Source organism: Heteronotia binoei, chromosome 12, assembly GCF_032191835.1.
Source record: "Heteronotia binoei isolate CCM8104 ecotype False Entrance Well chromosome 12, APGP_CSIRO_Hbin_v1, whole genome shotgun sequence".
Lineage (NCBI taxonomy): Eukaryota > Metazoa > Chordata > Lepidosauria > Squamata > Gekkonidae > Heteronotia > Heteronotia binoei.
In genome coordinates, this window is record NC_083234.1 from 46,928,446 (window position 1) to 46,956,089 (window position 27,644).

The 27,644-nt window shown below is 45.7% G+C and overlaps 2 protein-coding genes across 2 annotated transcripts; both read left to right on the forward strand.

Moving 5' to 3' along the window:
* The first annotated feature begins 363 nt into the window (after window positions 1-363).
* ASTL (astacin like metalloendopeptidase) lies at window positions 364-13,465 on the forward strand. The gene is made up of 9 exons (XM_060251878.1): window positions 364-507; window positions 2,439-2,546; window positions 3,264-3,325; window positions 4,545-4,635; window positions 5,429-5,546; window positions 6,085-6,266; window positions 7,476-7,557; window positions 8,537-8,682; window positions 9,373-13,465. The coding sequence occupies exons 1-9, from the start codon at window positions 450-452 to the stop codon at window positions 13,239-13,241; spliced, it is 4,716 nt and encodes a 1,571-aa protein (XP_060107861.1). The 5' UTR covers window positions 364-449; the 3' UTR covers window positions 13,242-13,465.
* A 5,861-nt stretch (window positions 13,466-19,326) lies between these two features.
* ADRA2B (adrenoceptor alpha 2B) lies at window positions 19,327-27,245 on the forward strand. The gene has a single exon (XM_060251880.1). It carries the CDS (start codon window positions 19,807-19,809, stop codon window positions 21,139-21,141), a length of 1,335 nt encoding a protein of 444 aa, XP_060107863.1. The 5' UTR covers window positions 19,327-19,806; the 3' UTR covers window positions 21,142-27,245.
* Window positions 27,246-27,644: the final 399 nt, after the last annotated feature.

The window sequence follows — 27,644 nt, forward strand, 5'->3', positions numbered from 1 at the left end:
GGAGCAGTTCTGGAAAGAGCTCTCTCAGCCCCACCTGCCTCACAGGGTGACTCTTATGGGGAGGGAAAGTGAAAGGAGATTGTAAACCTCTCTGAGACTCCAAGTGAAGGGCGGGTTATAATCCAATCTCCTCCTCCTCCTCCCACAAAACTATCACATTACTTTTCTGTCTGCAACCTACCCCAAGCATCAGACCAGCCTCTCTTGAAAATACTGAACTAGTTAGAGAGGCCTGTGTCAAACAAAGGGTTAAACTGTATCCCTAATGAAAAGGCCTCTTCCAGGTGTGCCTGCACTGACCCTTAATACTATATAAAGATCCACAGAGGTCTCCATTTGTTTTAAGTGGTATATAACATTGCTTGTAATTTTTGCTTCCATTCGTAGCCAGGAGAAGAACGGTTTTGTTTCTTTTGGGTAGTAGCCTCTTGGGAGCTGTTGTGTTAGCCATGGGTGTGCCCTTTGACTCTTGGCCTGCGTCTTGTGTTTTCTTCTGGCTTTGGCTAGGTAAAAGACTCTTCTCGCCAGTTCTGTAATGTTTCTGTAGCTGGTATTTTCTAGCCATAGGAAAGAGCTGACTGTACTGTGTGGTACATTTTGGGTACCATTAAAGGATGGTGAACTTGGTGGTTTTAAACATGAAAGGGTTCAGTCTGGATTTTAGCTTGCAGAGAATGCTTCCTTGTTTATGGTTGCCATCTCCAGGTTGGGGGATTTCTGAAGAGTGGGGTTTGGGGGGGATGAGGGGTATAAAACCATGGAGTCCACCTTCCAAATCAGCTGCTTTCTCTTGGCAGCTTATCTCTATGGTCTGGAGATCCGTTGTAATTCTGAGAGATCTCCATGTGTCAGCTGGAGGCTGGCAGTCCTATCCCTTGATAATCTCTGTCTTAGTTACTCCTGTAGTAGCTGTTTTGAAGTGTCTCGAGCAAGCTGCTGTGGTGTGGATTTCCTGGAAAGTGCTTTGGCCTTCATGAGTATGAATGTTTGCTTGTCTCCCCAGACAGTATGTTTGGCAAGGCTCCCTCCTGCCTTCCCACTTGCCACCTGACTCTCAGCCTGCTGTTTACTTTAACGGGGTGGTTGGGAACATTGAAATGATGTATTTTGATTATTTCTTAAAAGTGACAGAACTTGTGGCGTTTCTGACATTTTCTTGTATAATACAAGCACCCCACTTTGTGGTGAAATCTCATATTTATTATAAAGGAAATTTGCATTGCTGGTGTACAGCTTTAGAAATATGAAAGAAATAGACATTTCTTATGTAATATTTTCCTCGTTTCTATTGGAGTAATGAATGTACTTTGGGGGCAGGGGAAGCACAACTCTAATTAAAAATTATCTGGGTTTTTTTGGGCGGGGGGGAGATTCAGAGTAAATAGTAGCTTGAAGTGAAGGTTTCAATTCTCCCAATGTTGCTTTACACTGTCCCCCCCCCCCCCATCTCTCCTACATTAAAAATCCTGCTATATTTTATTTTGAGCCAATGTCTACTTTAGCTGTCCTGAAAGTTTTGGGATGTTTGTTTTCCATTCAGGCAGCTATATGCTGGTCTAAAGACCACAATAAACAACAACTACTACTACACTGAGGCACTTCCCTGAAGGGACTTTGTGAGAGAAGCTGAAGTCCTGTCCACGATACAAAAATAGAACTAACTTGTTTGTTATACCATTTTCGCACACAGCTTACCACGCAGTCACAGTCCTGTTCCCTCCGCAGCGTCCGGTCGGATTTCCCACCATCTGCGCCGAAGTTACAGGAAGTGCCGCAGCTTTTGCGTAGCAAACGTAAACCACTAAAACCCAGTTTACGTTTGCTATGCAAAAGTCGCGGCACTTCCTGTAACTCCGGTGCAGATGGTGGGAAATCCGACCGTACGCTGCGGAGGGAACAGGATTATGACTGCGTGGTAAGCTGTGTGCGAAAATGGTCTTAGTTTCATTTGTATCCTGCCTTCATCCCCAGTGGGGAACCAAGATGGCTTACATCATTCTCCTCTCCTCTATTTTATCCTCACAACAGCCCTGTGAGGTAAGCTAGGCCAAGAGTGACCTAAGAACTAGAATCCCTTCTTCAAACTCTGGCAGTTGCTAGGGTTCACGAGCTTGAGAGTGACAATGTTCAGAAAGAGGTTGAGCATGGTGTGAACCTGTAAAGGCTGGTATTTCCTTGACCTAGACTGCAAAAGGCACAGAAGTATAGCTGTGTTTGCTGGTGCTAAAGCTTGGGAGACCTGGGTTCAGATCTATGCAAAGCCTACTTAATGATCTTGGGGGCTTGTCGCACCCTCATTCTTGCCTGCTTCACAGAATGATTGTGAGGATAAAATGTAGAGGAAGTTTCAACAGATGGATATGTTCCTTGAGAAAGCCGTGGACATGTAGTAGTTTGCAGTTGGGCTGAAGCTGCTACCCCAACATTTCTTTTCTCAGCCTTGCTTCTGAATAGCCATGAAGCTGTGTTCCAAAAGGAGGACAACCAGGAAAACAATTTGCCAGAGGCCAGTGGTTCCCAAGATGACATTCTTGACATTAACCAAGGTAAGTAATTGCCTCCAGACATATCAAAAAGGTTAGAGTCTGTGCCCTGCATATACACTGCAGTTTTGCATTAATTTGAAGCAACTCTATAAAATAGTAACAGCTGCACAGTTTAGTCTAGTTCTTCTCCACTGCCCAATGGAAGAGTCATGGGCACTAAAACCCTCAGCCAGCCCTGGCAACCTTAGCAAGCAACTGGCTTCTGACATCTCTCCAGGGTTTACCAACACATCTTTGAGCATGTTTAAAATCCCAGAGGCTGGGGGGAAAGACAGCGACCCTGGGAAGCTGGAGGCCTTATCAACCTCTTGTGTCTTCCCACCCACACCATTCCAGTACGTAAATTAAATGGTCTACAACAAAACTGGAGGGGGATGTTGAAGTCCTGGAACACCTGGGGTGCTTTGTGTCAAACTCCAGATAAGCATTCCTCTAAACTCTGTGTCCATTCTGCATGCATGGAAACTTGTCAAGTATTAAATCTCTATTTGACACCACGTTGATGCTGTTTGGTAGCTGGCATGCAGTGGTAGTTGGGGGTGGAGGAGTCTGTTCATACTCTCAGGGCTTCGACACAGATGTCAGTGTTGCACTCAGGATTTCAGCCTGAGCTCAAATTCAGTTCTCAGCCCCAGAGACATGCGTATGTGGCATCTGAATCTATGAACTTGCGTTGTCGCGAACATCAAACGACAACCCCCATTTTTCTCTTTCCAGCATTGATCCCTCTGGAGGCTCCAGAAAGCAGCTTCCTGCTTGAAGGGGACATTATCAAGGCAGTGAGTAAGAACTGAATCATCTTGTGGAGGGGCGTTTCTTGTGCCTGGCTGACGTTCTTTGGTACCCTAAAGTGGATCTTGATTCTGCTGCGCAGGAAGGGGGCGGGCAGGAGCTTTGTTGACTTCCGCCTCTTGTCAACACGTTTTGTTCACCTGATTGTCAGAAAGGGAAGGGGGTGGGTGAATGCACATACTAGACCTTTTGGAATAAGGTCTGGGGGCAGGAGAGGGGCTATACCTTCACACTTGTGCCTGTCTGCAGTCCCATTCCTCAGCTATGCACATGCTGATGACCAAGAAGAGGGGCCCAGGGAATAGGGGGTGCCTATATCTGTTGACCTAAGCAGCTCTGTCCTGGTAAGGAGGATACTTGGAGATTTCCTGATTGACCTGGAGCACCTGGACTTGTAGTTATTGTAGCTGCCTATTGGGCTGCTGCAGCCCTGCACTTAAAATCTAAAGCTTATTTGCCCCCCAAGTCGGAATAAAGAGACGGACACAATTAGATTGGTGAAACTATGGGCCACTTTATTAAATAAAACAGCAACAGCAAGGGCAACCGAACTGCGGCCAGGTCAGGGCCAGGGGTCTCCTCAGACCGCTCCCCTGCCTTTTTCAGCGGGCGAGAGACCCGGCCCCCCAGCCGGAGCTGTGAACCACAGCTCCCATTAGGCAGGCCCAGCAGGGAGGCTCGCACCGGAGGGCCCAAACACCAGACGCGAGTCTCAGCGAAAGGCACCCATCCAATCGAGTCTCCAGGACAGTCTGCATTCACACACCTCGGGCCACACCAAAGGTTATATACTCCAGCTGAGTACTCAAAAGTGCTGCCATAGATAGAAATGGCTGTTTCCCAGGGGTCTGAAGTGACTACAGGAGCTGTAGAAAATCAGGAGGCAATGAGGAAGAAAAGTGTGTGTGTGTGTAAGGGGGTGGGGGTCTGGGCCTGGCTCAATTTAGAGACTTCTCCAAAGAACTTTAAGGGGAACAGCTTGGCTGGGAGGCAATAAAGCTTGGCTGGCCTTAACTTACTCTTTATAAGCCAGACCAAGTCATCTTGGTTAGCACCATCATGGCCTGAGTAATGGAGTTTTTCCAGTCTCTACAGGGGGAAACTGCACCACAGTGGATTTCTTGTACATCAGAAACATTCTTGCAAAAACCCCTTGAATGCTGTGGATAGCAGAACACAAACGAATGTGTGTTCTTGCTCCTCTAGCGTCCATTCCGGCTCTTCTCCTCTGCCAACCCAAGATGGCCAAAGAAGGGGGGGATTGTCCAGATTCCTTATGTTATCTCTCACAAATATGGTGAGTGAGAAACAGTCTCTCTAAAGTTCTCCTTAGGAATGTGGGGGCAGCGAGGGGGAATGTGGGGCAATGAAGGGGGGGGGGGTTTAAAGGAAAACATGCTGTGACAAACAGCACATGGGGTCCTGCTTCCACTTTCTGGTTGAACTGGAATCTGAATGAAGGGGTACTGGAGGAAGAATCCCCAATTCCTGTGCATCCAGAGTGTGGGGTGGGAGTGGGTGGCCAACACATTTCACCTTATGTAAACAAATGAAAGCATCACAAAAGGCAAGTACTCAACCTGCAGAAGTGCTTTCACAACTGGCGTGTAGTCTGTCTGCCATTACTAATTCCCAAGCTATTGCCTCTTCAGGCAGAACAGAGATTCCTAGGGGTTATGTTTCTTTAAAGGAGGAGTCACACTTCCAGCTCTGGTAAACTAGAAGTCTTGGCAAACAAGTGTAGCCATCAAGAATGAGCTCTTTGCTCCACATGAGTCTCTCTCCTAGCAGTTCTGGGATCACTCCTGACATCTGGTCACAAATCTATTTCTGTTGTACAATGACAAGTTGGTATTACGCTGACAGCCTGTCATTAGAATGTGGCATTTATTCCCTAAATCTTACGGCGGAGGGTCACAGAGATGTGTTACCCATGGATGTAATGATGCATTTAAAGACAGCGCTACAGGCCTACATCAAATGTGTTAGATCTAGCTAATAATGGAGAAAACAAGGAGCAAATTGAGCTTACTAATACAACCATAATCACTGCTTCATGGCTGCTACTCTTGTTCTGGTTACCTCTTCAGATAAACCCAGTGTAAGGATAATCCAGGAAGCTTTTGAAGACTTTGCCAAGTTCACCTGCATCAAGTTCATCCCGTATTCCTACCAGAGGGACTTCGTCTCTATTGTTCCTCTCTCTGGGTTAGTAGTGACCAGGGGAGATAATGAGGCTCACTTTTAAGGTATGGGGAGGAGGGGAGAGGTGCTTGCAGAGATGGCTGTGGGGGTATTTCAATAGACTAATCCCCTGTAATCATTTGGGATGATCCCACCACCTCCCAGCACACTCTTGTTCCTCCAGGGCTCTTTCTGCAGTGTTGTGCCCCCATTAGAGAGCTTTGTCACGCAGAGGGCTAGGCAATGTTGGAGGCAAAACAGATTGCAACCCCACCCCCTTTCATCTGCAAATTCCAGTGGCTACCAATTGCCCCTTGGCATCCAATGACTCCTTAATGGTGACTGGCTTCTGGAAACGAAGAGCTGGCTTTCAATAGCATTTATTAGAATATTGCTATAACTTTGCTTCTCCATTGAACCAATTGAGATACCCACAGAAATGGAAACAGCCTACATAAAGGCACCCTGTAGTTTGGTCAGAGGGCTAGATGGATCACTTTTGGCAATGCAAATTCTGCCTTTCCCAGTCTCTTCCTTAATCTCTATGTGCCTCTCTCCTCAGCTGCTTCTCCAGTGTTGGCCGCATTGGTGGGATGCAGGTGGTGTCCTTGGCTCCTGCTTGCCTCAGGAGGGGGAAGGGAGTGGCTCTGCATGAGTTCATGCACATCTTGGGCTTCTGGCATGAGCACTCTAGAGCAGACAGAGATAAATATATCACCATCTCCTGGAATGAAATTCTGACAGGCAAGTACTGCTTCAGTCCTTCCACTGTGCAAGGGACATTGTTGAATTGGAATAAGGCTGAGAACTTGAGTAGCAGAACTTGAGCTTGTCTGTCTCCTGGCAGGAACAATTCTGAGTGGAACAGTATGATGGGGGTGTGATTTCCATGGTCTAGACATGGCTTTTTTGTTGTTGAATTTAGTAAAACACCTGTTTGAAACAATTCAACCTTAGGACATATTTATATGCTACAAATTTATATGGTTCTATACCATTTTAACTGGCTTCTGATACAGTACTGGAAATTATAATGCAAGGGTGCAGCAGAAAACAATCCTCTCATCAGAACTATATTTCCCAGGGGAGAAAAGACTGAAACTGTTTGAGAGTGGTGTAAATGTATTGGTGCGCCACTTTCAATAATATAAAGCACCCATATGGGAGAGATGCTGTTTCCTTTGAATCAGGCTGTAGCTTGTGTGTACACTTGCATGGTCTGTAAGTCCCTTTGATAGGGTTGCCAATCCCTTGTTGGAGGTAGGGGGTCCCCTGGTTTGAAGGCCCTCCCCCTGCTTCAGGATTATCAAAGTGGGGGGGAATGTCCACTGGACACTCCATTATACACTATGGAGACTGGTTCCCATAGAGTATAATGGAGAATCAATATGTAAGTATCTGGGCCTTGGGTGGGGCTGTTTTGTGAGGCAGAGGCACCAAGTTTTCAGCAGAGCATCTAGTGCCTCTCCTTAAAACACCCTCCAAGTTTCAAAAAGATTGGATCAGGGGGTCCAGTTCTGTGAGCCCTAAAAGGAGGTGCCCCTATCCTTCCTTATTTCCAAATAGAGGGTTTGCATTTAAAAGGTGCACATTCCCTTTAAATGCGATGGCCAGAACTCCCTTTGGAGTTCAATCATGCTTCTCACATCCTTACTCCTGGCTCCACCCCCAAAGTCCCCAGATATTTCTTGAGTCAGACTTGGCAACCCTATACATGCATGGGCTTATAGATATCCACCTCTTCTCTCTCCCTGGCACCCATAACCCTCCATTGTAGGGAAACAGCTTCCCCCAGAATCCTCTTGGTTGAGGCAAAGGCTATTTGGGTGGCCTGTCCTAGTATGGGGCAGTTGCTCAGAGCAAAGCCTCAGCTTGGAGACCAACTGGAACCCCATTCATTATGGCCAAGCCATAAGGATTACATCACTGTGGATAAATTTCCTTGTCTTCCAGGCTTTGAAATAAACTTCATGAAGTCTTGGAATACCAACATGCTAGTTGACTATGACTACTCATCCGTCATGCATTATGGCAGGTAAGGAAGCCTATAGAAGACCAGAGTAGTGAAGTGCTACAGAACCCCGTGGTGCTGAATGGTAAAGCTGTAGTATTGCAGTCGGAGCCCTCTGCTCATGACCTGATCTCAGCGGAAGCTGTTTCAGGTAGCCGGCTCCAGATTGACTCAGCCTTCCATCCTTCCGATGCTAGTAAAATGAGTACTCAGCTTGCTGGGGGGAAAGTGTAGATGACTGGGGAAGGCAATGGCAAACCACCCTGTAAAAAGTCTGCCGTGAAAACGCTGTGAAAGCAATGTCACCCCAGAGTTGAAAATGACTGGTGCTTGCACAGGGGGACTACCTTTACTTTTTTTTTAGTGACGTGCTTAGAGGGCTGGGGTGGGATCTGGGAGACCGAGGTTCACACAAGACCGCATAAAGCTTGCTTGGTGATTTTAGCCCTGCTTCCTACTAGCTGCCAGCCTTACTTACCCCAGAAGGTTGTGAAAGGAGGAAAAAAATGCATGAGCTCCTGGGTAGAAGGATGGGATCAAAATGTATTCTATAAGCCCCCCCCCCAATTTTTTTTGAGGCTGCGCTCACTTGTGAGAGGGTGGGATAAAAGTTGAATAAAATAAACAAGGGAGGAGGTTGTGGAAAGTTTCCATCTAGCTACTAAAAAAAAAAGGTTTTGTATTGTTGAAGAGCCATTCCATGTTTAGGGACTGTTTTTGCAAGGAGCAAAGTACTCTTGGGTTTCAAACCCTAGCATTGGACTATACTGTTCCCATTCACCCCCAAAAGTCTCCCCCTTAAAACATACAGGCACATCCTTCAAGCCATGTAAAATCCATGCAACTCAATCTGCCCTTCAAAGATCTATGAGCTCTCTTAAGACAACTATAAGGCAACTGCTGGTAACTAGGTCCTATGTAGCATAGCTTGACTATGGGACAGTCATCTGGGCATGGAGAATAGCTGCTGCTCACAGTGACTTTATGCCCTACTCCTTCTCAGGAATGCCTTCAGCAGAATTGGCCTGCCTACCATTACACCACTCTCCAGTTCTCATGCCTTCCTCGGTCAGCGGTGGAACTTAAGCAGTTCAGATATTGCCAGAGTCAACAAGCTCTACAAGTGTTCTCAGGTGGCCCTGCAGCCAGGTAAGGCATTGGTGCTGTCATGAAGATCAGTATAGGCTGCCATCTCTGGAGACGGGTGGGTAGCAATAGGTTCAAGGACAGCATTTTATATTCTGACTTGATGGGTTTAAAAAACTTCTGTTGACTAAAGGAGGTTAAGTTAGAATCTTGGTTTGGGGGAGATACGGCTAAGCCAATGTCTTTGTAGTGTGGGGGTATTTTATGGATTTTCTACCTCATAGTTAACTTCTCAAAGGCCAACTATAGGAAAGCCTTGAATGATACTGGATGCAGCTTTGTGATGAGGATAAGCACAGTTGTGATTCCCTGTGTGTACTATGTAATGCCTACATTGGTTGCATTCTTGCATTTACTACTGGTGTACACAGGTAGTGAATCTGTAGTAGTCCTAATCAATATTCTCTCTAAGCTGCAGAGTCTTGTGAGCAAAAATTCTATTTTGTGAGCTACTGGCATTAAAAGTTGTGAGATACTGGCATTAAAGTTGTGACCTACTGTATAAATTAGTGTGCTCTGGGGTCATACTTCCTGAGCTAAGACAAAAATGTGTGAGTTGGAGGCTAAAAATCTGTGAGCTAACTCAATTTAGAGGGAACACTAGTCCTAATTATCCTAGTTTAGCACAGGGCTGGGAACAAAGGATACCCAGGTAAGGTGATGGATGCTCTAATCTACTATGTTCATATTAAGAAACTTCAACGGAGAAAATTCTGCAGGAGAAGATAAAGGACTTCATTCCACATGAACCAGAACCCTGTTCAACTGTGAGCCAAATCAAACTCTCCAGTGCTCAGAGTCTTGGATCAATCACTGAGGCCACAGAAATGGCCCATCCTGCTAGAGAGACTCTTCAGAAGCCAGAAGACCAAACTAAAGTGGACATTGACCTGATGTTGAATAAGCCTACTGGGAAAGGCTCTGATGCTACAGGAACCCCAACAACAAAAATTCCATTGGCAGCTATATTGACCCAAGAGAGGCATGGCCAAACTCAAGAGGCTGCCAGCAAACTGGAGTACCTAACTGTGGCTCAGGAAGTGCCACCTGAAACCCAGCCCACAGAAACAGAACTTCAGGTAGATCAAAAGAGCACCCTGTGGCAAGCTCTGGAGAAACCAACCAGTAGTGCAAAGGAGCTAAAAACCAAGGCTTCAGACTTTGAAGGGGCCTACTCAGCAAGTCAGCAAAAGACCACTGAAGCCATGTCACGAACTGCTCCTCAAGTGAAACATTCCACTTCCTTTGGGATCAGAAGTCCACCTTCACTTCTAAATGAAATTGTCCAGATAATGGCTACAAGGCCTAGTGAGAAAGCTCTGTACTGGCCCCTTCCTAGCAAAAGAGCCACACATGCTGAATATGCAACAGAAACTTCTACTATAGAGACAAGAGGTCTTCCGATAATGCAGAGCAGTGAGTCTGAAGATATAAATGGCCCTCTGCACTCAACTGAGGGATACCCATTTACTATGATGGAGAATCAATCAGAGGAGTCAGCCCAGCAATCAGTCAGCAGCTCTGAAAATGAACTTGGCAATTTCACAGATGTGCCCCTGATGGAGGGTGTTCAGGCTAAAGCAACAATCTCTGTGCATGCAACAACATCTCCAAGAGCTGAGAACTCAGCTGCTGCTTCACATGCTGCTAGAGTGGAAGCAACCATAAGCAGTGATGCAAGGAGCCAAGCATCTTTTACCACTGGCATCCTCAGTGGAACAGCAGAGGAGGAAGTTGGAAGCTCCTACAGAACGAAGGAGAGGAGACCGGTATACATCCAGCACTCCAGCACCAGAAGAAGTTCTCTAACAAGTGATTTTGAACAAATGCCTTATACTGAGGAAACGCTAGCCCTTGGAAGTCCTGAAGTTCAAGACAATCACCTTGGTCAAATTGGTGCTACTGCTACAGCCACCTCCTCTTGGGCCCCAATCACAAGCCATTTTGCTGCTTCAAGAAGGAAGGAGGTAAGTCTGTCTCCAAGTGGTCCTACGGTGCCTTCTGAGGAAATGGGGTGGTCTTCTCTGCCACCTGGTAGTCTGACAAGAGAGGGTGGAAGGGAAGAGAATGTCACGCCTTCAGGCTTTCTCTTTGAGACTGAATGGATACAAGCTACTGAAATGCCAATGAAATCTGGCCAAGCTCCAACCAAAATCAATTCATATTCCTTTACAGAACCAACTTCACTAGCAATGGAAACCAACCAGGTCATACTTCCCACAGAGAGAACCGCTCTACTAAGGTCTTCTTGGTCTCAAGATCCTGGACTACCTGAACCGAGAGAAAGTTTAATATTGCAGCCAAGGAGCACTGCAAAATATAGCCTTAGAGCTCTTGTTGGAAGTCTGGCTACACCTACAGGCATACAAGCTGAAGAAGCACAAGCAAAGCAAACCATAGAAACAGTGTTTGCTACAGCCATGCAGAGCATGTCTGTAGAACCAAAGGTTACTGTGAGCCAGAGGGAAGAAACTGAAAGCAAAATCCCAGCTGGAACTGAAGAAACTGAAGCCCATGGAAAGGAATCTATGCAGGGAGCATTGACCAGTGAGTCAGTGCAGAGCCAAATGCCATCCAACACTCAGGCTGGTTGGGCAGAGACCCCACAGTCACATACTGACTTCTCGCTAGTAACTGGCATTACTGGAGCACAGAATGGGGATACACAAGCCAGACTAAAGAGAGCAACGTCTCCAAAACAAGAAATGATGGTTTCTTCATCTGGAGCAAAATTTTCTGGCATGGAACTTAAAACTAAGGGATTGTCATTCCTAGACAGACAGTTCAAACTGGGGTCTACTAGCCAGCCAAGTCCAGGAACAGAAATCAAAGAACCTAGCTCCATCTTGGAAGGGATATTTCTGCCTGTGCATGAAACCAGAACTGATCTCAGTGGGTCCAAAAACCCGACCAAGAGTACTGGATTTGGTAATTCTGTGGAAGACCTTAAAGAAACAACTTCATCTGCAATGAGTAAGCAGGAGTATACAGTGCCGTATAAGAGGAAGATTTCAGAGATCACAATAACGAATGAAGAAACTTCTGGAGTTTCTGCTATTGGTTCTTCCAGTTTTTCTACCACTTTGGCTCTTGGTAACCAAACTTTGAAGTACACAGAAGAACAAACAAAGCCCCCTCCACTGTGGAATATGCAATCTACAGGGAGTCCTGAGAGCTTATCTCCACAATTCCTGAGTAAATTCTCTTCTAAGCCTAGAGAAATGAGCCCCTTTGCAGAAGAGGAACCTATTAATTTAGTAAATGCCACTGAAGAGATGCTTTTGGGGGTGAAATGGGCCACAGCTGATGCTGAGAAAGACTTAGTCCAAAGGACCACTGTCCCTCCATTAGATAAGCAGTCAACAGCAATGACTCAAGCTACCATTAAAGGGACAACTCTACCATTGACCACTGACTTGCTGCAGTCTCCCAAGATTGTAACCTATGGAGGGGAAACTGCTGCTATCAGCTCTATAAAGAAAACTCCACCATCTACAGTAGGTATTACAACTGCATCCACGGTATACTCAGCCACTGCTGTTCCTGTACAGACTCTGGAAATCCAAGCAAGTATACCAGTTGAGACAAGAGACCACACAAGCAGAGCTACCAAGAAAAGTGAGGAAGCTGGCTTGGAGACTTACACTGGCACTGAAATCTATAGGATGCCTTCTACTAGAGCTTCCTCCCTGGGGCTTCATGAAGGACATGCTATAAGTACTGCTGAGTCAAAAGTGATAGGAATCCCACAAGTCTCACAAGAACCTGAAATTACCTGGCCAACATATAAAACTGCAGAAGGGAGACAGACCAAGGCCTTCCTGGAGAAAGGGAAGAGTGGAGTATCTGTATTACGGGAAAAGATCACTGCAGTGACTTTAGGCTTGGGATCAGAGACAACGGCACAAAATGGTGGTGATATTATAGCAACTATCACTCCAGCTGCTAAACTTACTTCTCAGTCTGGTTACACACAATTCAGTCCTTCTTTCATGGAAGAACCCACCATTATCCATGGAAAGAAAGTGGCAATGAATATCTCAGTTGGTCCTACCAGAAAACTGGTCTTGGAGATGATGGGAAGCCCCAACCCAGGTGACAGAAGAACAACAGAAATGGCACTTTCTGTTCCTGAGAGACAGAACAATTTGGACAGTGAGAAGACCAAGACAACCCTTCATTTGGAGATAAGCTCCAAAGGAATGTATCTGACAGATATGGAGTCCACTGAAGGCATTACTGCTACCACAGGAGTCTCACTGGTGGATTCCCAAACTCTCAGCCCAAATGAAGTTAGAATTCAGTTGAAGTACCATAGGCCACATGGAAGCCAAGGTCCAAATAGGGAAAATGGCTACAATGGGCTGTTTCCAATCAAAGGGAGTCCTTTAGTGACAGGCAATGGGGAGCTACTTGGTCCCTCTGCAGAAGCATCAATGCCAGCCTCAGCGACCCACACGGCATTGAGACAGGAAGAAATTATCCAAACGAAGGCAGTAGTACCAGAGCAGAAAACCCGCTCTTCTGTAGACAACCCAACTGCTGACCACCAGCTTGATTAGAAGTCTTTGCTAGAGAGAAAACAGCAAAGTAGTGATGGCAGCATTCCCGCATGACAGTGGCCCTGAGGATGAATTGCCAGCCTGAAATACTGGGCTCCTAAATCCCAGGGACGTGGAGGGGAAATAAAAAAGAAGCCTTCTGAAAGGAACATGTGCTCCATAATAGATTGATGACCTCCTTATTGGTACAAATGAGCAAAATAAACTTTAAGTATTCCCTTTCATCTTATGTTGACTAGCTTGAATGCTTTTGCTATATTTTTGGGGAACAGAGGTGACAAACCGCCCCACTTTAGTGCAGTTCTAAATAGAAACTAGCTGCTGGAATTATGTAAGTGGTCTGGAAGGGGGATGGATGGGCATAGGGGCTTGATGTCTCCAGACTATAAGGCTGTACTGGGTTTTATGCCATCAGGTCATGGCTATCCCCCAATTGATTGTGGGGCTGTAGTCTGAAGTACTGCGAAGTCACAGCATCCCAAGACTTCAGTTCTGTGTTTCAGTACTACAGTTCTTAAGATTTTGGTGCCCAAAGAAAAAGTTGTTAAACTGCATTAAGACTTTAGCCTGAGTAAACAGTTTCTTTAATGTTGAAGCAGTTGCTGAATACCATAGCGGTAGGAAGAACTGCACCAGTACTTTGTATTCTTCCCTGTAATTAAAGCACAGTTTGCTAAAGTGTTCAGCGCAACCAGATAAAGATTCCTGCTGCTGAAATTACTGTTATAAGTAGGACTTTGCTAACAGTTTCTGTTAATATTGATCTGGAACAACTTGGGACTCCTGGTATGAATCCATAGCTGATCATTCTCCCTTCTGCCTCCTGTTCCTACACTGCTTGATTGGCTTCCACTTTGCATGTGAAAAACTTGCCGAACAGGTATTCTTCCTAATCTCCTCACCTGCCCCCCCCCCAGCAGTGAGACTTCTTCTGAGCACTCTCCCACCCAGTCTATATGAGATGCACCTTCCTCTGCTTGGAGGCATCTTGGTAGGAAAAGGGATGCCTTACTGGACCTCTGTGGTGGAACTGTGGTGGGACAGATGGGCAGAAGAAGAAAAGTTCCTCCCAGAATTAAAAGAAAGGATTTCTAGGCTCTGCCTCAAAGGTGTCATTGGAATAAGGTTTGAGGGTGGGTGGAAGAGGAGAAAATTGCCTCAGAGGCAGACAGGATAATTAGACTCTCGGGGCTGTCAGAAACAACTTTGAAGAAAGGCTCTGGAGTCTGTTATCCCCATCAAACAGATGGGGTGGCTCCTGGGAAGAAATGCCAACTGAGAAGGTTGTTGACTGGCAGCTTTCAGTTACTGAGGAGGAGGGTGAGCAGCGGTGGATTGACAGTAGCAGGCTGAGGACAGGGTGTCTGACTGTGGGCAGTGCAGAGCCCACTGCTGTACTGACAGCCTCCATTTTTTATCTGCCTTGAATAGGAGGAGACTCTTCTCCCCTAATAGGCACTCACAGGCTAGCCCTGCTATTTTATCTGGCTTCCTTCCAGCAGCAGAAGTATGCTGTAGCCAGATCTTCTGTTGGTGTTAAGAGTTCCAGCAATTTTGCAGCTCTGTGAATTGACAACATCTGTGCTGCTTTTAGGCTGCAGCCATCATTAGTGATCTTCTTGGATGTTGGAGTAAGGCCCAAAGACGAAGCTGAAAATGAGTGTGGTGAGCTCTGACAGATGAGATCAAAATGATATATCTTGGTTTGGTCCCTAAATGCAAGTGGCAGGCTTGTGCAGCCTCAATGTGCCTTGGAGCTATGTGGAGAAGGGAGATGGGAGTTAACTCCTTAACCTCTACCAGGTCTGTATCACTGTCCTGACTGACTGGGGAGGCATAATAGTGAATAAAGTCTTGTTCTACTGGGGCTTGGCTCAGTTCCATCTAGCAGCAGCATGAAGCGACTGATAACTTCTCCTGGGATTGTGCTAGCCAGGGTCAAGCCCTTGAGACAAAGCATTTTAAAGAGTAAAAAATGCTTGTTAAAAAAAAAAAAAAGCCTGGGTTTGATTTGCAAAACCAAATGACAGTTAAGAGTCCGGCCCTTCTCCATTCCTTGTGTGGGTGCACAAATTTGCAATTTACATTTTATGTGCAGACAATTGCATGGTCTTTGCTTCCTAACTGACGATCCGCTTTTGCCTTGGACTTCAGAGGCTCTTTGGAAAATATTTCTGTCCTTGACATGGTACTATTTTTGTGTGTGCTATTGTCATAACACACTCATGAGCAGGTTTTAAACGGGCTGGACTTAGTTGGTGCCAGTGCTAGCTGATGATGCCTCTTGCTGGGGGGCGGGGGAAGGGGGAGAACTCTAGTGCTGCTAGGGAACCACAGTAACTCAGGAAGGATTTGCTTCTTCCACAGCACGTCTCTGCTGCATCTGTTCCTTGCAAGAAGCTCGGTTACCAAATATAGGGTTTCTTCTCTCCTCCATTTATCCTTGCATAACCCTGCAAGACAAAGTAACTTTTTCCTAATCCACCCTGTAAGCTCCGCAGCTGAGAGTAATGATTAACCCTAAGCAGGGGCTCCCAATTTTTTTCAAGCCACGGCCCCCTTGATGTCACAAAATAATCTCCAAAGCCCCTGAACCTATAAAAAGCACTATTCAGAAAAAGTGGTTTGCATGACCCAGTAATGAAGATACAGAAATAGAATTCATAAGAGTAAGAACTGTGTATTTATTCAAAATGTGATTCAAACTTTTTTACTTTATGCAGCAAAATTGATGGACCTGATTTAGTGACACCAGCTTTTCAAAGTCTGATAGTCATTTAGCAAGACTCTTAGATACTGCATTTAGTAACTACTTCGCTGTTCAATAAATTCTTAATGCAAAAGATGGGCTTGATGAAATGATACCTACTTGTCTCACCCCAATTTAACCACTGTAATCTATGCAACAGTCACCTCCAGATTGGACTATTGTAACCCGCTCTACGTGGGGCTACCCCTGAATCTGACTGACCTGGAAACTCCAGCTGATCCAGAATACAGCAGCGGAAGTCCTCTTGGGGTTATATATGTATTCTTTTCATTTGCTGTCAGACACTTTGCATGCTTCGGCTACTAAAAATTTTGAGCCAGCAGAGGGCGCTCGTTGGCCGAGTATTCCCAAACCGCCGCCAGACTCAAAAGTTTCTTTATGTGAAGGGCTGTGTGAGGAGCTGACAGAACGCTGCTGGGCTCTTCTTGACCCTTTCAAAGGTAAATTGCACAGGGCCACACAGAGAAGGAAAAAGATAATTCTTCTATTTCATAGCTTCACAAATCTCTCCTGAGCTACTAAAAAAATAGGCAAAAGACTGGAGGGTGGAGAGTGAGAGATGATGGTACCTTAGTTGACCACATAGTTTTTCCCTAGGGAGGGATTTTTCTCATACGCACAAATACAATCCCTGTCACATTAGGAACATTGCCTATCCCAGGCCAGGTTGGCTAGGGACTAGGTTGGCATCTTCCAGGTAGTGGCTGGAGATCTCCTGCTTTTACAACTGATCTCTAGATGACGGATGTCGGTTCACCTGGAGAAACTAGTGGCTTTGGAAAGCATTATACCCTATCAAAGTTCCTGCCCTCACCAAACTCTGCCCCTTCAGGCTCCACCCCCCAAAATCTCCTGTTATTTCCCAACCCAGAGCTGGCAAACCCTACTATGGACTAGAAAAGGAACAGGACTAGCTTATGCTTTTGAAAATGCAGGAGGTTCTCTGAGTAAACGAGAGCCATGCTTGGAAAAAGCATCAGTAACTTTGCTACACAGGAGGTGGTCTCCAAGAAACTGCTTTAAGAAAACAAAGCATGTGAGAAGATATAAGCTGCCCCAGTGTTTAATTCCTCCCACTGACTGAACCCCCTCAATCCCTTCAGTCAAGAAATAAAAATTTTCTAAGGCATGACATGCCATAAATTAGAAGGTGGATTGCAAAGGCAAAAGACAAAGGAGAATTTGGGGGAGCAAATTCTCTTCACCTCTGAACCAGTTTCTGTGACAGTGAAGCAAGCTAAGCATTTCTGCCGAAGGAGCTAGCAGACAAACAGCTTAGCAGCTCCTTAATGGAGATATTTAGACCTCATTGTTTCTGCATAAGGGAAGACGCCACTTTCCAATCTATTTAAACACCCATAATGGGGGATGGGGGAGTTCTCCAAAATCCCTGTCGCCAAACGATGGGGCAGTGTGGTAAGATGAAACGGCTTTGGCAGGCTAGACATACCCATCTTGCAAACGCTTGATGAATCCGTCAATCTTCCTTCATCAGCCTTCATATTTCTGTTGGCTCCACTTAGTGTAAGCTGTCTGGGGCAGAGACTGTCTTTAAAGCACTTAATGCCACAGAGCTGCAGAATCCCTTGGGCCTTGAAGGGGTTTGATTTCTGGGTTGTTGCCCCATCCCAAACATTTTCTTTTTGTTTGAAGTGGGGAGGGGGAGGATCTGGCAGAAAATTTGGCTCTGACTGAACAGTGTTGAATTCTGCATCAGCCAGTGAAATTCTGGACGTAAGTAATTCTGATACTTTTAATAATTCACTGTGCAGGTGGGAAGAGGAGCTGCTCATACTTTTCTTTACTCTGGAAAAATTGTGACATTTGTCGCATAAACAAACATCCCTTCCCATTATGCCTTTGATATCCATCAACTCAGGGTGAGCTTCCAGATTTTGGTTCCCTGTAATCTTCACACATTTAATTGTTCTTACAAATTCTGACACATAGCAGAGATATCTGTGTGGTGAAACTGAGACACATTCATGGAAAATAAATGACAGCATTCAGCAGTTAAGTTTTTTCAACATGGTGGGGGCCATAGTTATAATAAAAACATGGAAGGAGGACAAGGAAATTATAAGATGGCCAAATGCCTGCTGTTGAGGTTATTTCAGATCAACAGCTGACTCTTGGGTTGAGAAAGTCCTGGAGATCTGGAGGTGGATCCTGAGAAAGGGAGTGAACTCAGAGGGGTACAATGCCACAGAGTCCACCCTCCAAAGCAGCTATTTTCTCCAGGGGAACTGTAGGCTGTAATTCCAGGAGATCTCCAGGCTCCACCTAGAAGTTGGCAACCCAGCTCTTCAGTTTCTGGTAAATGTGCCCCTCTGCCCATGCTCTAACTTTCCCCTCAGGATCATTCCTTTTCCTCTCATTTTCCGGGCCCATCTTGTCTGGCTATTGCCCACTCCAAGGCTCCTGATTCCTCTTAGTCTGACTGTCTTGATTCTCATTCTCCTCCTCAGCCAGCCAACATGGGGTCACAGTGTCAGATGAGTATGGGAGACACAAGGTTTGAATCCCTGTTCTGCCACAGAAGCTTGCTAGGTGACCTTGGGCAAATCAGACACACCCACCGGTCAGGTGGGGAAGATGTGAAGAAAGCAGAAATCCCTGCCATTAGTCAAACGTCACCATATTTAGCTTTGGCAGGACTGTACCACAGGGTCACAAAAAGAAGTGCACCAGACCTAACTCCTCTGTTTTTAGAATTTCAGCTTTTGAATAGGCTGTGTGCCAGGTTTTAACAGGGATGCAGTGGTGCCAAACATTTACCCTGTTTTGCAAAAAGACTCTTATCTCACCTCTTCCCCCTCCCCCCCCCCAATCTTCTTTTTAAACAACCAAACACTGTAATTTTTCAAAGCCAGACCAAACCTTTCCAGAAGGGTAGAAATGCAGCACACCAGGCTGGAAGCTCTCTGAGTCATAGGCAAGGCTATCAGCGTAATTTCGTTAGAAAGCACCCTGATCAGTAACATACAGCCAGGCCCTGCAACAATAGAGGTGAGACAGAAGACAGAGCAGCAGCCTGACTCCTGCGGAGACCACACTGAAAGGAGGCCAGTGACTTCCATTGTGATTGCTGCCCTTGAATGAGCGTGTGTGTGTGTGTGCAGATGTGCACAAGCACTGCCTCCTGCACACCCCTTTTGTCGTCTTGCTTCCTTTCTCCCCTTCTGAAGCCCAAGAAGGGGCTAGAACAAGAGCCGACAGCGTCAGAGATGTTGTGGGGAGGGGTGGGTGGGACAAGCCTCCTCTTCTGCAGTTCATTTCAAAAAGCAGAGGGAGGCTTGGTCTTTCCTCAGCCAGGAGAGACAGAGCGAGCAGTATAGAGCTCAGCAAGCAGGCGCTGCGTGACTCTCAACTTTCCCAGGAAGGAAGAGCAGAAGAAACTTCGCGGTCTGTTTGCAGCCCGTGATGCTCCTCTGATCAGGAGTGTCTGGATGCAGGAGAAGACGGACAAAGGACCAGAGAGAGCCCTGCGAGGGAGGCGGATGCTGTAGGTTGTCGCTATGGATAGGAGGGAGCGGTGCTGCAATTTAGCAGTTTGCTAGCAGCCGGAGCGGTTTCCCAGCACAGCTGAAAGAGCAGATGCTCCTGCTGGCAGAATCCCAGTATGGAAGCAATGCTGGATACTGAGCCTCAGCTTCTCTCTCCCTGCCCTTCCAACGGCACTTCTGGGCCAGGCACCCATGGGGGCTTCTGATCTGTGAACCTTCAGCATCCTGCAAAACTGAGGAGGTGGGCTGCACATCCCATCTGGACCTATCAGGCCATCCACCCCCCTCGATGACTGTGGCCACCATGGGTAGCCATGAGGGCTACACGATCCAAGCCACCGCTGCCATCGCTGCAGTCATTACCTTCCTCATTCTCTTTACCATCTTCGGCAACATCCTGGTGATCATCGCCGTGCTGACCAGCAGGTCTCTGAGAGCCCCACAGAACCTCTTCCTGGTATCTCTGGCAGCTGCGGACATACTGGTGGCAACCCTCATTATTCCCTTCTCTCTCGCCAATGAACTGATGGGCTATTGGTACTTCAGCAGGACCTGGTGCAAGGCCTATCTGGCACTGGATGTCCTCTTCTGCACTGCCTCCATCGTACATCTCTGTGCCATCAGTCTGGACCGCTACTGGTCCGTCAGCCGGGCAATTGAGTACAATTCCAAGAGGACTCCAAGGAGAATCAAGTGCACCATTCTTGTTGTGTGGTTGATTGCTGCTGTCATCTCTCTGCCTCCACTGGTCGTCAACGAAAACCCAAACAATGCAAAAGAAGAAGAAAGGAAGTGTGAACTGAATGAGGAGCCATGGTATATAATTTCCTCCAGCACCTGCTCCTTTTTTGCCCCCTGTGTCATTATGATCTTGGTGTATCTCAGGATCTACTTCATAGCTAAACGTCGAAGCAGGCAGGGGCCTAGAGCAAAGAAGACTAAGGTAAAAGTGGATGAAGGGCTTCCTCAGATTGTCACTGGCCCATCCAATGAAACATCTCCCAAACAGAACCAGAACCAAACAGAAAGGGAACTCAATGGGCATCAGTTACCTATCCAAGAAGGGGACCAACTAGACAGCCATATTCCCTCCCTAAGAAGGATTTCTCTCGTGAGCCAGGAGGGAAAACCCCTCCAGTCAGCAACTGCCCCCAGCCCTTCTGAGCCCCAGTTAGAGAAGAAACCATCTTCAGGATCCAGTCCATTGGAGGGCTCTCCTCATAACAGCCTGAAGCAGAGTAATGGTACGCCACAAAGCTCACCGAAGGGTATGGACACATTGGCCACGGCCAAAGGCGAGGTTGTGCTGGTGAGGAGGGCTCTCAGCGCCAACCCTTGGAAGAAGAAGACACACCTGAACAGAGAGAAGAGGTTTACTTTTGTTCTTGCTGTGGTGATTGGGGTCTTTGTCATTTGTTGGTTCCCTTTTTTCTTCCTTTACAGCCTCAGGGCCATCTGCCCCGTGAAGCATTGTCAAATCCCAGACAGCACGTTCACGTTTTTCTTCTGGATTGGCTACTGTAATAGCTCCTTGAACCCTGTCATATACACCATCTTCAACCAGGACTTTCGAAAGGCATTCCGGAAGATTCTTTGTAGGCAGTGGACTCAGACTGCCTGGTGAGATTTTGAGATAGAAAGTGACTGAGAACAATTAGGAGAGCTTGAAAGAACTTATCATGCTATTTAAACAAACTTACCTGTTTATTTGTTGGCTTTTGTGTTTGCAAAAAAAAGGGCAGTGAGGTGAGTGTTTCCAGAATGTTCATTTTGGTTCAGTTTTAATATATGATTTTTTTTTCTGTCAAAAGACACCCCCCTCCCCCCCAAAAAAAGACTGTGTGCCAATGACAAAAACTTTCTAGGTTATTTGATTAATCAAATTGATTTTTTTCCTTTCAAATCTTGTGGCACAAGGTGAGTGTGACCTAGGGTGCCACCTTTGCCGGTAGCCCAGCCCCTGTGCCTTAGCAGTAGCATGATATACAGATGCTAGCAAAGGGAAATATATTCTTCATGCCATGGCAAAAGTGTCACATGCTGATTCTTGAATATCAAGCTGCAGTTTAAAGGTACAAGAGCTGGGAAGACTGTTTTTCTCTGGACAGGTGGCATTCCTCATGTGAACTGCCATCCAGGAAAGTCACCCCCTGAAAATCTGTCTGAGCTCAGGCCTAAAGCCAAGCCATTGGGGAATACCTTGACATCTATCAGCGGGAAGCAAGCCAAGTGTCTATTTCTCTCACTGCTTGGGAGCCTGGGACTAAAAATTCTTGGTGTAGGTTTTGTACTAGGATTGCCATTTGGACTGGTGGTCGGGGTGGGGGGTGGGGAGCCTGGCCTGTTTTTGTCTTTTAAAAGCAGCCTGATCAACTGCAACCAAAAGGTGAAGCTTCCCAGGGTAAATTGCTATCCCCAGCTAACTGCAGACACATGAAACTGCTGCTAGATTCACAGGGGCTGGCACAAATTCTTTTCCACTCCACTCCATCCAGATTGCTGGGGGGTTTCCAAAAGGAGATGTTTGGCTAGTGTTAAACTTTTGCTGTTGTGCACATCTTGTCCAAATATTGGCAACTTTTAAAAATGTGCTATGGTTGTGACTTCTTTTTAAAAGAAAAAAAACTAGCCCTTCTCTTGTGCCTTTAAGTTGACCACAAGAAGCTTGTCCTACCAGTTTATTTCCATTCTAGGACATGCTTCAGCTGCTCAATGTGGCTGTAGGCAGGTTGCTGTTAAAGGTAAGGAACAGATCTGGCCAAAAGAGAGCACCTCTCTGATAGCAACTCTTTATTTCTATTGTGGCCCTTTCTTTGCTTCTGGAGCTTTAGGTTGGATCCATAATCTGGCAAGAAGCCCAAGTGTCTTGTTAAGAGTTACATAGAATTTTTAATTACAAAGGAAAAGATCTGGGTGCTCTTGTGGCAACTGGCTATTCAAGGCTGCCAACTGACTAGGAGAAAGCTTAATCTCATGTCTTGGGCATGACCTGTAAAAATCAGAAAGTTAACGTTTTTACCAGCATAGCACGAATCATGATCTCCTGCTGAGTTCTGCATGTTAAAGCTATTGTTACATTCAACTTAAGGGGCTGGTGGAAAAGTCAGCTACCTTACCATTATTTACAAGAAGAGCCATGTGGCTTAGAGGGTTTGTTTTGTATGGAGTGGCCTGGGTGTGGGGAACAGGTCAGGTGAAAGAGGGAATGGGAGGAGGCAGGGTGGGTGGGGTGTAGGGTTGCCAGCTAACCTGGAGAGAAAATATCCTTCCACTTTAACAGAATCTTAGTGGGATGTAATTTACTAAGTGATGTTTTTTACCTCTGTGCCACAAAAAGCTTCATCTGCCTGTTTCTATAGAACAAGACTCTCTTCATGGGACGAGACACTTTTCCTCCAGATTATTGGCAATGACTAGGAGGGCAATGGTTAGCAGTCCCATTTTAATTTTTGGTTCAGAGAAACTGGACTTTGTGCTTTCTTTGGGTTCTGAAGGGTGCCTAGGTTTTAAGGAAAAGTGAGCAGTGTATAAATTTGGATGTGCCTGCCCTCTGACTTTGAAGCCTTTTCTTTCTTTAATCTTGGCATTTTCCCCCTAGCTGGGTTCCTCTGAATTTCAACAGGTAGAGATTTCCATAACATGGGGATGCAGAGGTGCATTCCCAGAAAATCAGATATTTCCTCTAGGGCTGTCCATTTTGTTTTTACTGACCCTGTTCTAGTGCCTCTAAGAGCACAACATTTAAGTCGATAAAAGGTTATTCTGATATGAAGGCAAAACAGGGAGGAAAACTTTGCCTCTTATATGCCAGTCTATGGTTAAAGGAGAGCAACAGCTCTCATAAAAAGAGGCAGCAATCTTACCTGTGTGTTCTAAATATAGAGTTACCGATTTTTCTTCCAACAGTACTTCCATGTCTTTAACAGCTGTGGGGTAGGCAGAAGTTCAGCAGGCAAAGCTTTCTCTGTTGCTGCAGGCCAAAAGAAATTTTACCTGCAGACTTTCTGCTTATTCAAGGCATTATTTGGGCAAGTATAGTAAGAAAAGATCACTGGATTTGTGAGCAGACTCATTCTTTGTGGAGAACATTCCCCCCCCCCCCCTTTGAACCGGTGATTGGAAATCGCAAAGAAAAAATAGAAACTTTGGGAAGTAGGATAGTTTTTCGTCCATCCTACTTTTTCGTTCTGTGTCTCTTTGGGGAAAACTTCTTCAAAGGCTTCCTCTCCCCCTGATCACCGGAAGACATTAATTTGCTCACAGCTTCTCTCCAAAGCATGTCCTGCTTTTGAATCCACACTCCTTAGCTTTCATGATCTATCTCCATACCCCAGTCCCACCCCCGAATCTCAAGACCAAGCTTGGATCTTGCAAGTTTTTCACAAACATCCTCTTTATTTTCCCCTCCAGAAATTTAGTTCTATACATTTTGCATCCCTAATGGAAACAAGATTCATGAAATGGGTGTTGTTCTGAACACTAGGGAGGTGTTCTTTGAATTGCATGTGGGAAGCAGCTCTGCAGTTAGATAAAAAGCACGATTAAACTGGTGGCTTTTCAAACAGCTCTAGAACAAATGGGGGACTTCTCAAATAATTTTTGGGATCCCTCAGTGAGAAGAAGCTCATCAATGAGCCACCAGCTTCTCTGGAAAACAGCTACCCTGCCATTACTGATTTCTTCCCTGTAGTACACAGCTGGGTTCTATAGTGTGTTTCAGTATCCATAGGCCCTTTAAAGACCAACCACCCTGCCTCAGAATATGAATTGTAGAACCTTAGAACATAGCCCCGAAAACTCTGGGACACAGGTGGTTCCATGTTAGATGTGCAGGGATTCTTCAGCTGAAAAAAATAATGAGGAAAAGATCCCCTGAGGGTACAAAATGTGAAAATCACTATCTTGAACGATACATCCAATTTCTATTTCCACTGTTAGACAGGGCTGGCCCTGTTGCCCAGGTAACCCCAGGGGTTGCTTCAGGCAATAGTGTTCAGGAGTGCAAATGAAGCAGGGAGAAGCCTGAGAGGAATATCTCGGGATACTTTGCAGAGACGCTGACTGGGGCACAAGACAGGCAGGCTCCAAATGTTGCATCCAGCATCTTTTGCAGCATAATGAGTTCTTGGGATACCCCTGTTGGATTGCAGCTGCATGGGTAGAAATGTGGGGTTCTTTTTTTTAGCAAGGTATTGTGCCTTCAACCACTGCATAGCAAACACATTTGGCAGGACAAGGTTTTTTTCCTACCATCACTACAGTCCAGGGGGAAATCACCTTTGTGCCAGCTTGGGAGTTTCCCAGAGGCATCTGGAAAACATGATGCTAGATGGGATGGACTTGTGAACTGCCCCAGCATAGTCCTTTTTCAAATCATTCGGTCAAATCTATTCAGAATCTGCACAAAGAAGGGGAGAGGGAGAGAAGTAGCAAGCAATTGATCATAGTGTGTTCCTCAATAACTGCTTTTGACAGAGGGCCCTTTAAAGGGAGGAGTGGGATTCTAGCTCTGTATTCCCTGACCCCACCCCCCACCTGGCTATTAGTGCCAGCCCTCTGGAATCACCTTTTCCTCTAGCTGGTGATTTAAGGATCAGACAGCAGCAAACCTTTAATGGCCCCAGATCTGGCTGCTAAACTGTTATCAAAGATGATTTGAAATGGTGGCCGTAACCTTGATCTTGAATGAAATTGCAACTGGACTAAGAATGAGATGGTTCATCAAGAAAGAGCAACTGTTGGAGCTGCCAGGAACTCTGGATTTGTTTTATTTCCCTTCTTTTGTTTTCCCATACCTGCTAAATCTGTGCTCTATAACAGATCATATCACTGTAAACAGCAGGGAAGTAATTTCCGTTCTGGGATCCCTATCATGCTCATGGCAAAATCGGAAACTCTGCGGTGGCTGCCACAAATGATGATATACTGCGGGCTCTGGATCTGATGGTGGCATCAGGCTATTCCAAATCCATAAAATGTGATGTGTTTTATAAAGCAACATTCTGTGTCTAATACTGGATGTTTGTGTACAAGGTGTTTTCTCTATCTAAGGGCTAGATGATGCAAGCAAAGCTGTTCAGACTACCTGCCAAGATTGTCAAAATCCTGCAGTGAAGAAGACTCAACTTGAGAGCAAGCAGCACAGTCTTATTTTGTGCAAACTTTTCTTGACTACCCTAGAATGATTTACTCGGGAAGTGTCTCTAATGTACCAGCTTTCTGTTAATAAGACTAGAGGTTACAAGCTCTCCAACCACTCCTGTAGCCATGCCTTTTCCCATCAATTTGATTCAACAGGAATTATCAAGGGTAGCTTTTGGGGGCATGGAGGGTAATGTTATCAAACTGCTAACCATTGCCTGTTAAGCAGCTGTAAAAGGCACAGCAACAGAGGTGGACTGAAAGGCTAGCAACACAAAATGAGACCAGGAGTCAGAACCAGAATGTGAAGTAGTAGTGAAGCCTGCTGGTTTAGGTTGCTAAAAGAATGTTAGACAAATAACTGGAGGAGACACCCGTCGATTCCTGATAGTAAAGTAGAAGTTCCATGAATGTAGGTGCTATGCTAGATGTTAGAGGAGGGCTGTCGACTTCATGCCCTGTTGTGGACTCTCCAGAAATTAGCATTAGGATGCTGAATTAGAAGGGCCCTCCTTGGTCTGATCCATGAAGGCTTTTTTTTTTTTTACATTCTATGCCTGTTGGCCAGAGCTAGTGCCTGAGAGGTCCTTGCTCCCCCATTGCCTAATGAAATTATGGTATCACAACCTGCCAACAAACCACACTGGCCATGGCCCTCTACCTCGGACTCCATTACTAAACCTGGCCTTAAAGAAAATGAGTTGCCAATCAGAGTCCAAGGCTTTTCTGCTGGGGAGCTTGCAAAAAAGGTGCTCCGAATTTGCATGTTTTACTTTGTACATAGCCTGCAAGCCGATTTATAATTTGGAGTTCTTTTGAGGCAACCACAGGGCAGGTTGGGTGGAGGTTGCAACAGAAGTGAGGTTTGCCAGTTTCTACTACAGAGATCACTTTTGACACTTGTATACACAGCAGGGCGGGTTGTGACCATCGCAAGGAGCTGATGTAACAGTAAAGAACTCTGTAGCTGCCCTGCTGGGGATTGGGAAGGACAAAGCACAAAAGGCCTGGGAGAGAAAGGGGCTGTCTCATCTTCTGTTTGATCAGAGATTCTTTTATTAAAAAAGCACGTAATCTCCAGGTTAACAACCTGCAACCCTAGTTGTGAGCCAAAAACTGAAGTTCCACTTGTTTTAACAGACTTGGAAAGGGTGAGCAATGAGACCCAAGAAAGAATAAACAGGAGACATAATGGCCACAGCTTCTCCTCCTGTGAACTCATTGCTTTGTTAAAAGGATAAACACACAACCTCTGGGTTGCACCTTGGCAACCCTGATGGGGACCAAACTGTACCAGTCATGCAGTGCTCACAGTTGTCTTGTTGATCAGAACAAACTGCTCTAGGAAATATTTCACTGTCATTTTAAAGAGAGATTTCCAGGCGGCCTCCGAAATGGTCCGATTTCTGGAAAGGAGAGCCAACATGAACCACTGGGTCAGCCTCTGCCCATGTCTTAAGGTGGTGCGTACTCAATGAATGTGATCTCCTGCTCTCCCACAAGCCACCTTGTATATAATGAATGGTGTTTACTTTAAAAAAGAAATCTAAGAAGCTATTTTAACAAATAAAAGTTATTTTTAATAAACGTGTGGGTCTATATTTGGGGAAGTAATGGTGCTTTGCTCTATATGACTGGGAAAGAAATTCTTCCTTCAGAGGGTCATGTTTTTGGATTTCTTTGCAACAACAGTTAGAAAAATACATGCTCTGAATTTGAATTGCTTTCTGAATTTCCAAAGGAAGGGAAAATATTGAATTTGACCTGTTGGTATTTTATTTATTTCCTCATGTTTCTATCCCACCCTTCTCAAACGGGCTCAGAGTGGGTCACATCAGAGATAAAACAATTACAGAGAGAATTTAACACAGTGCACTTAAAAGGGTATTTTAGAATGTTCAACAGACTTTACATGCAACTTTTCTGTGATCTTTACAACAGCTCTGAATGGTAAGCTGCTTTATTTCTCATTTACATTTATGCCAC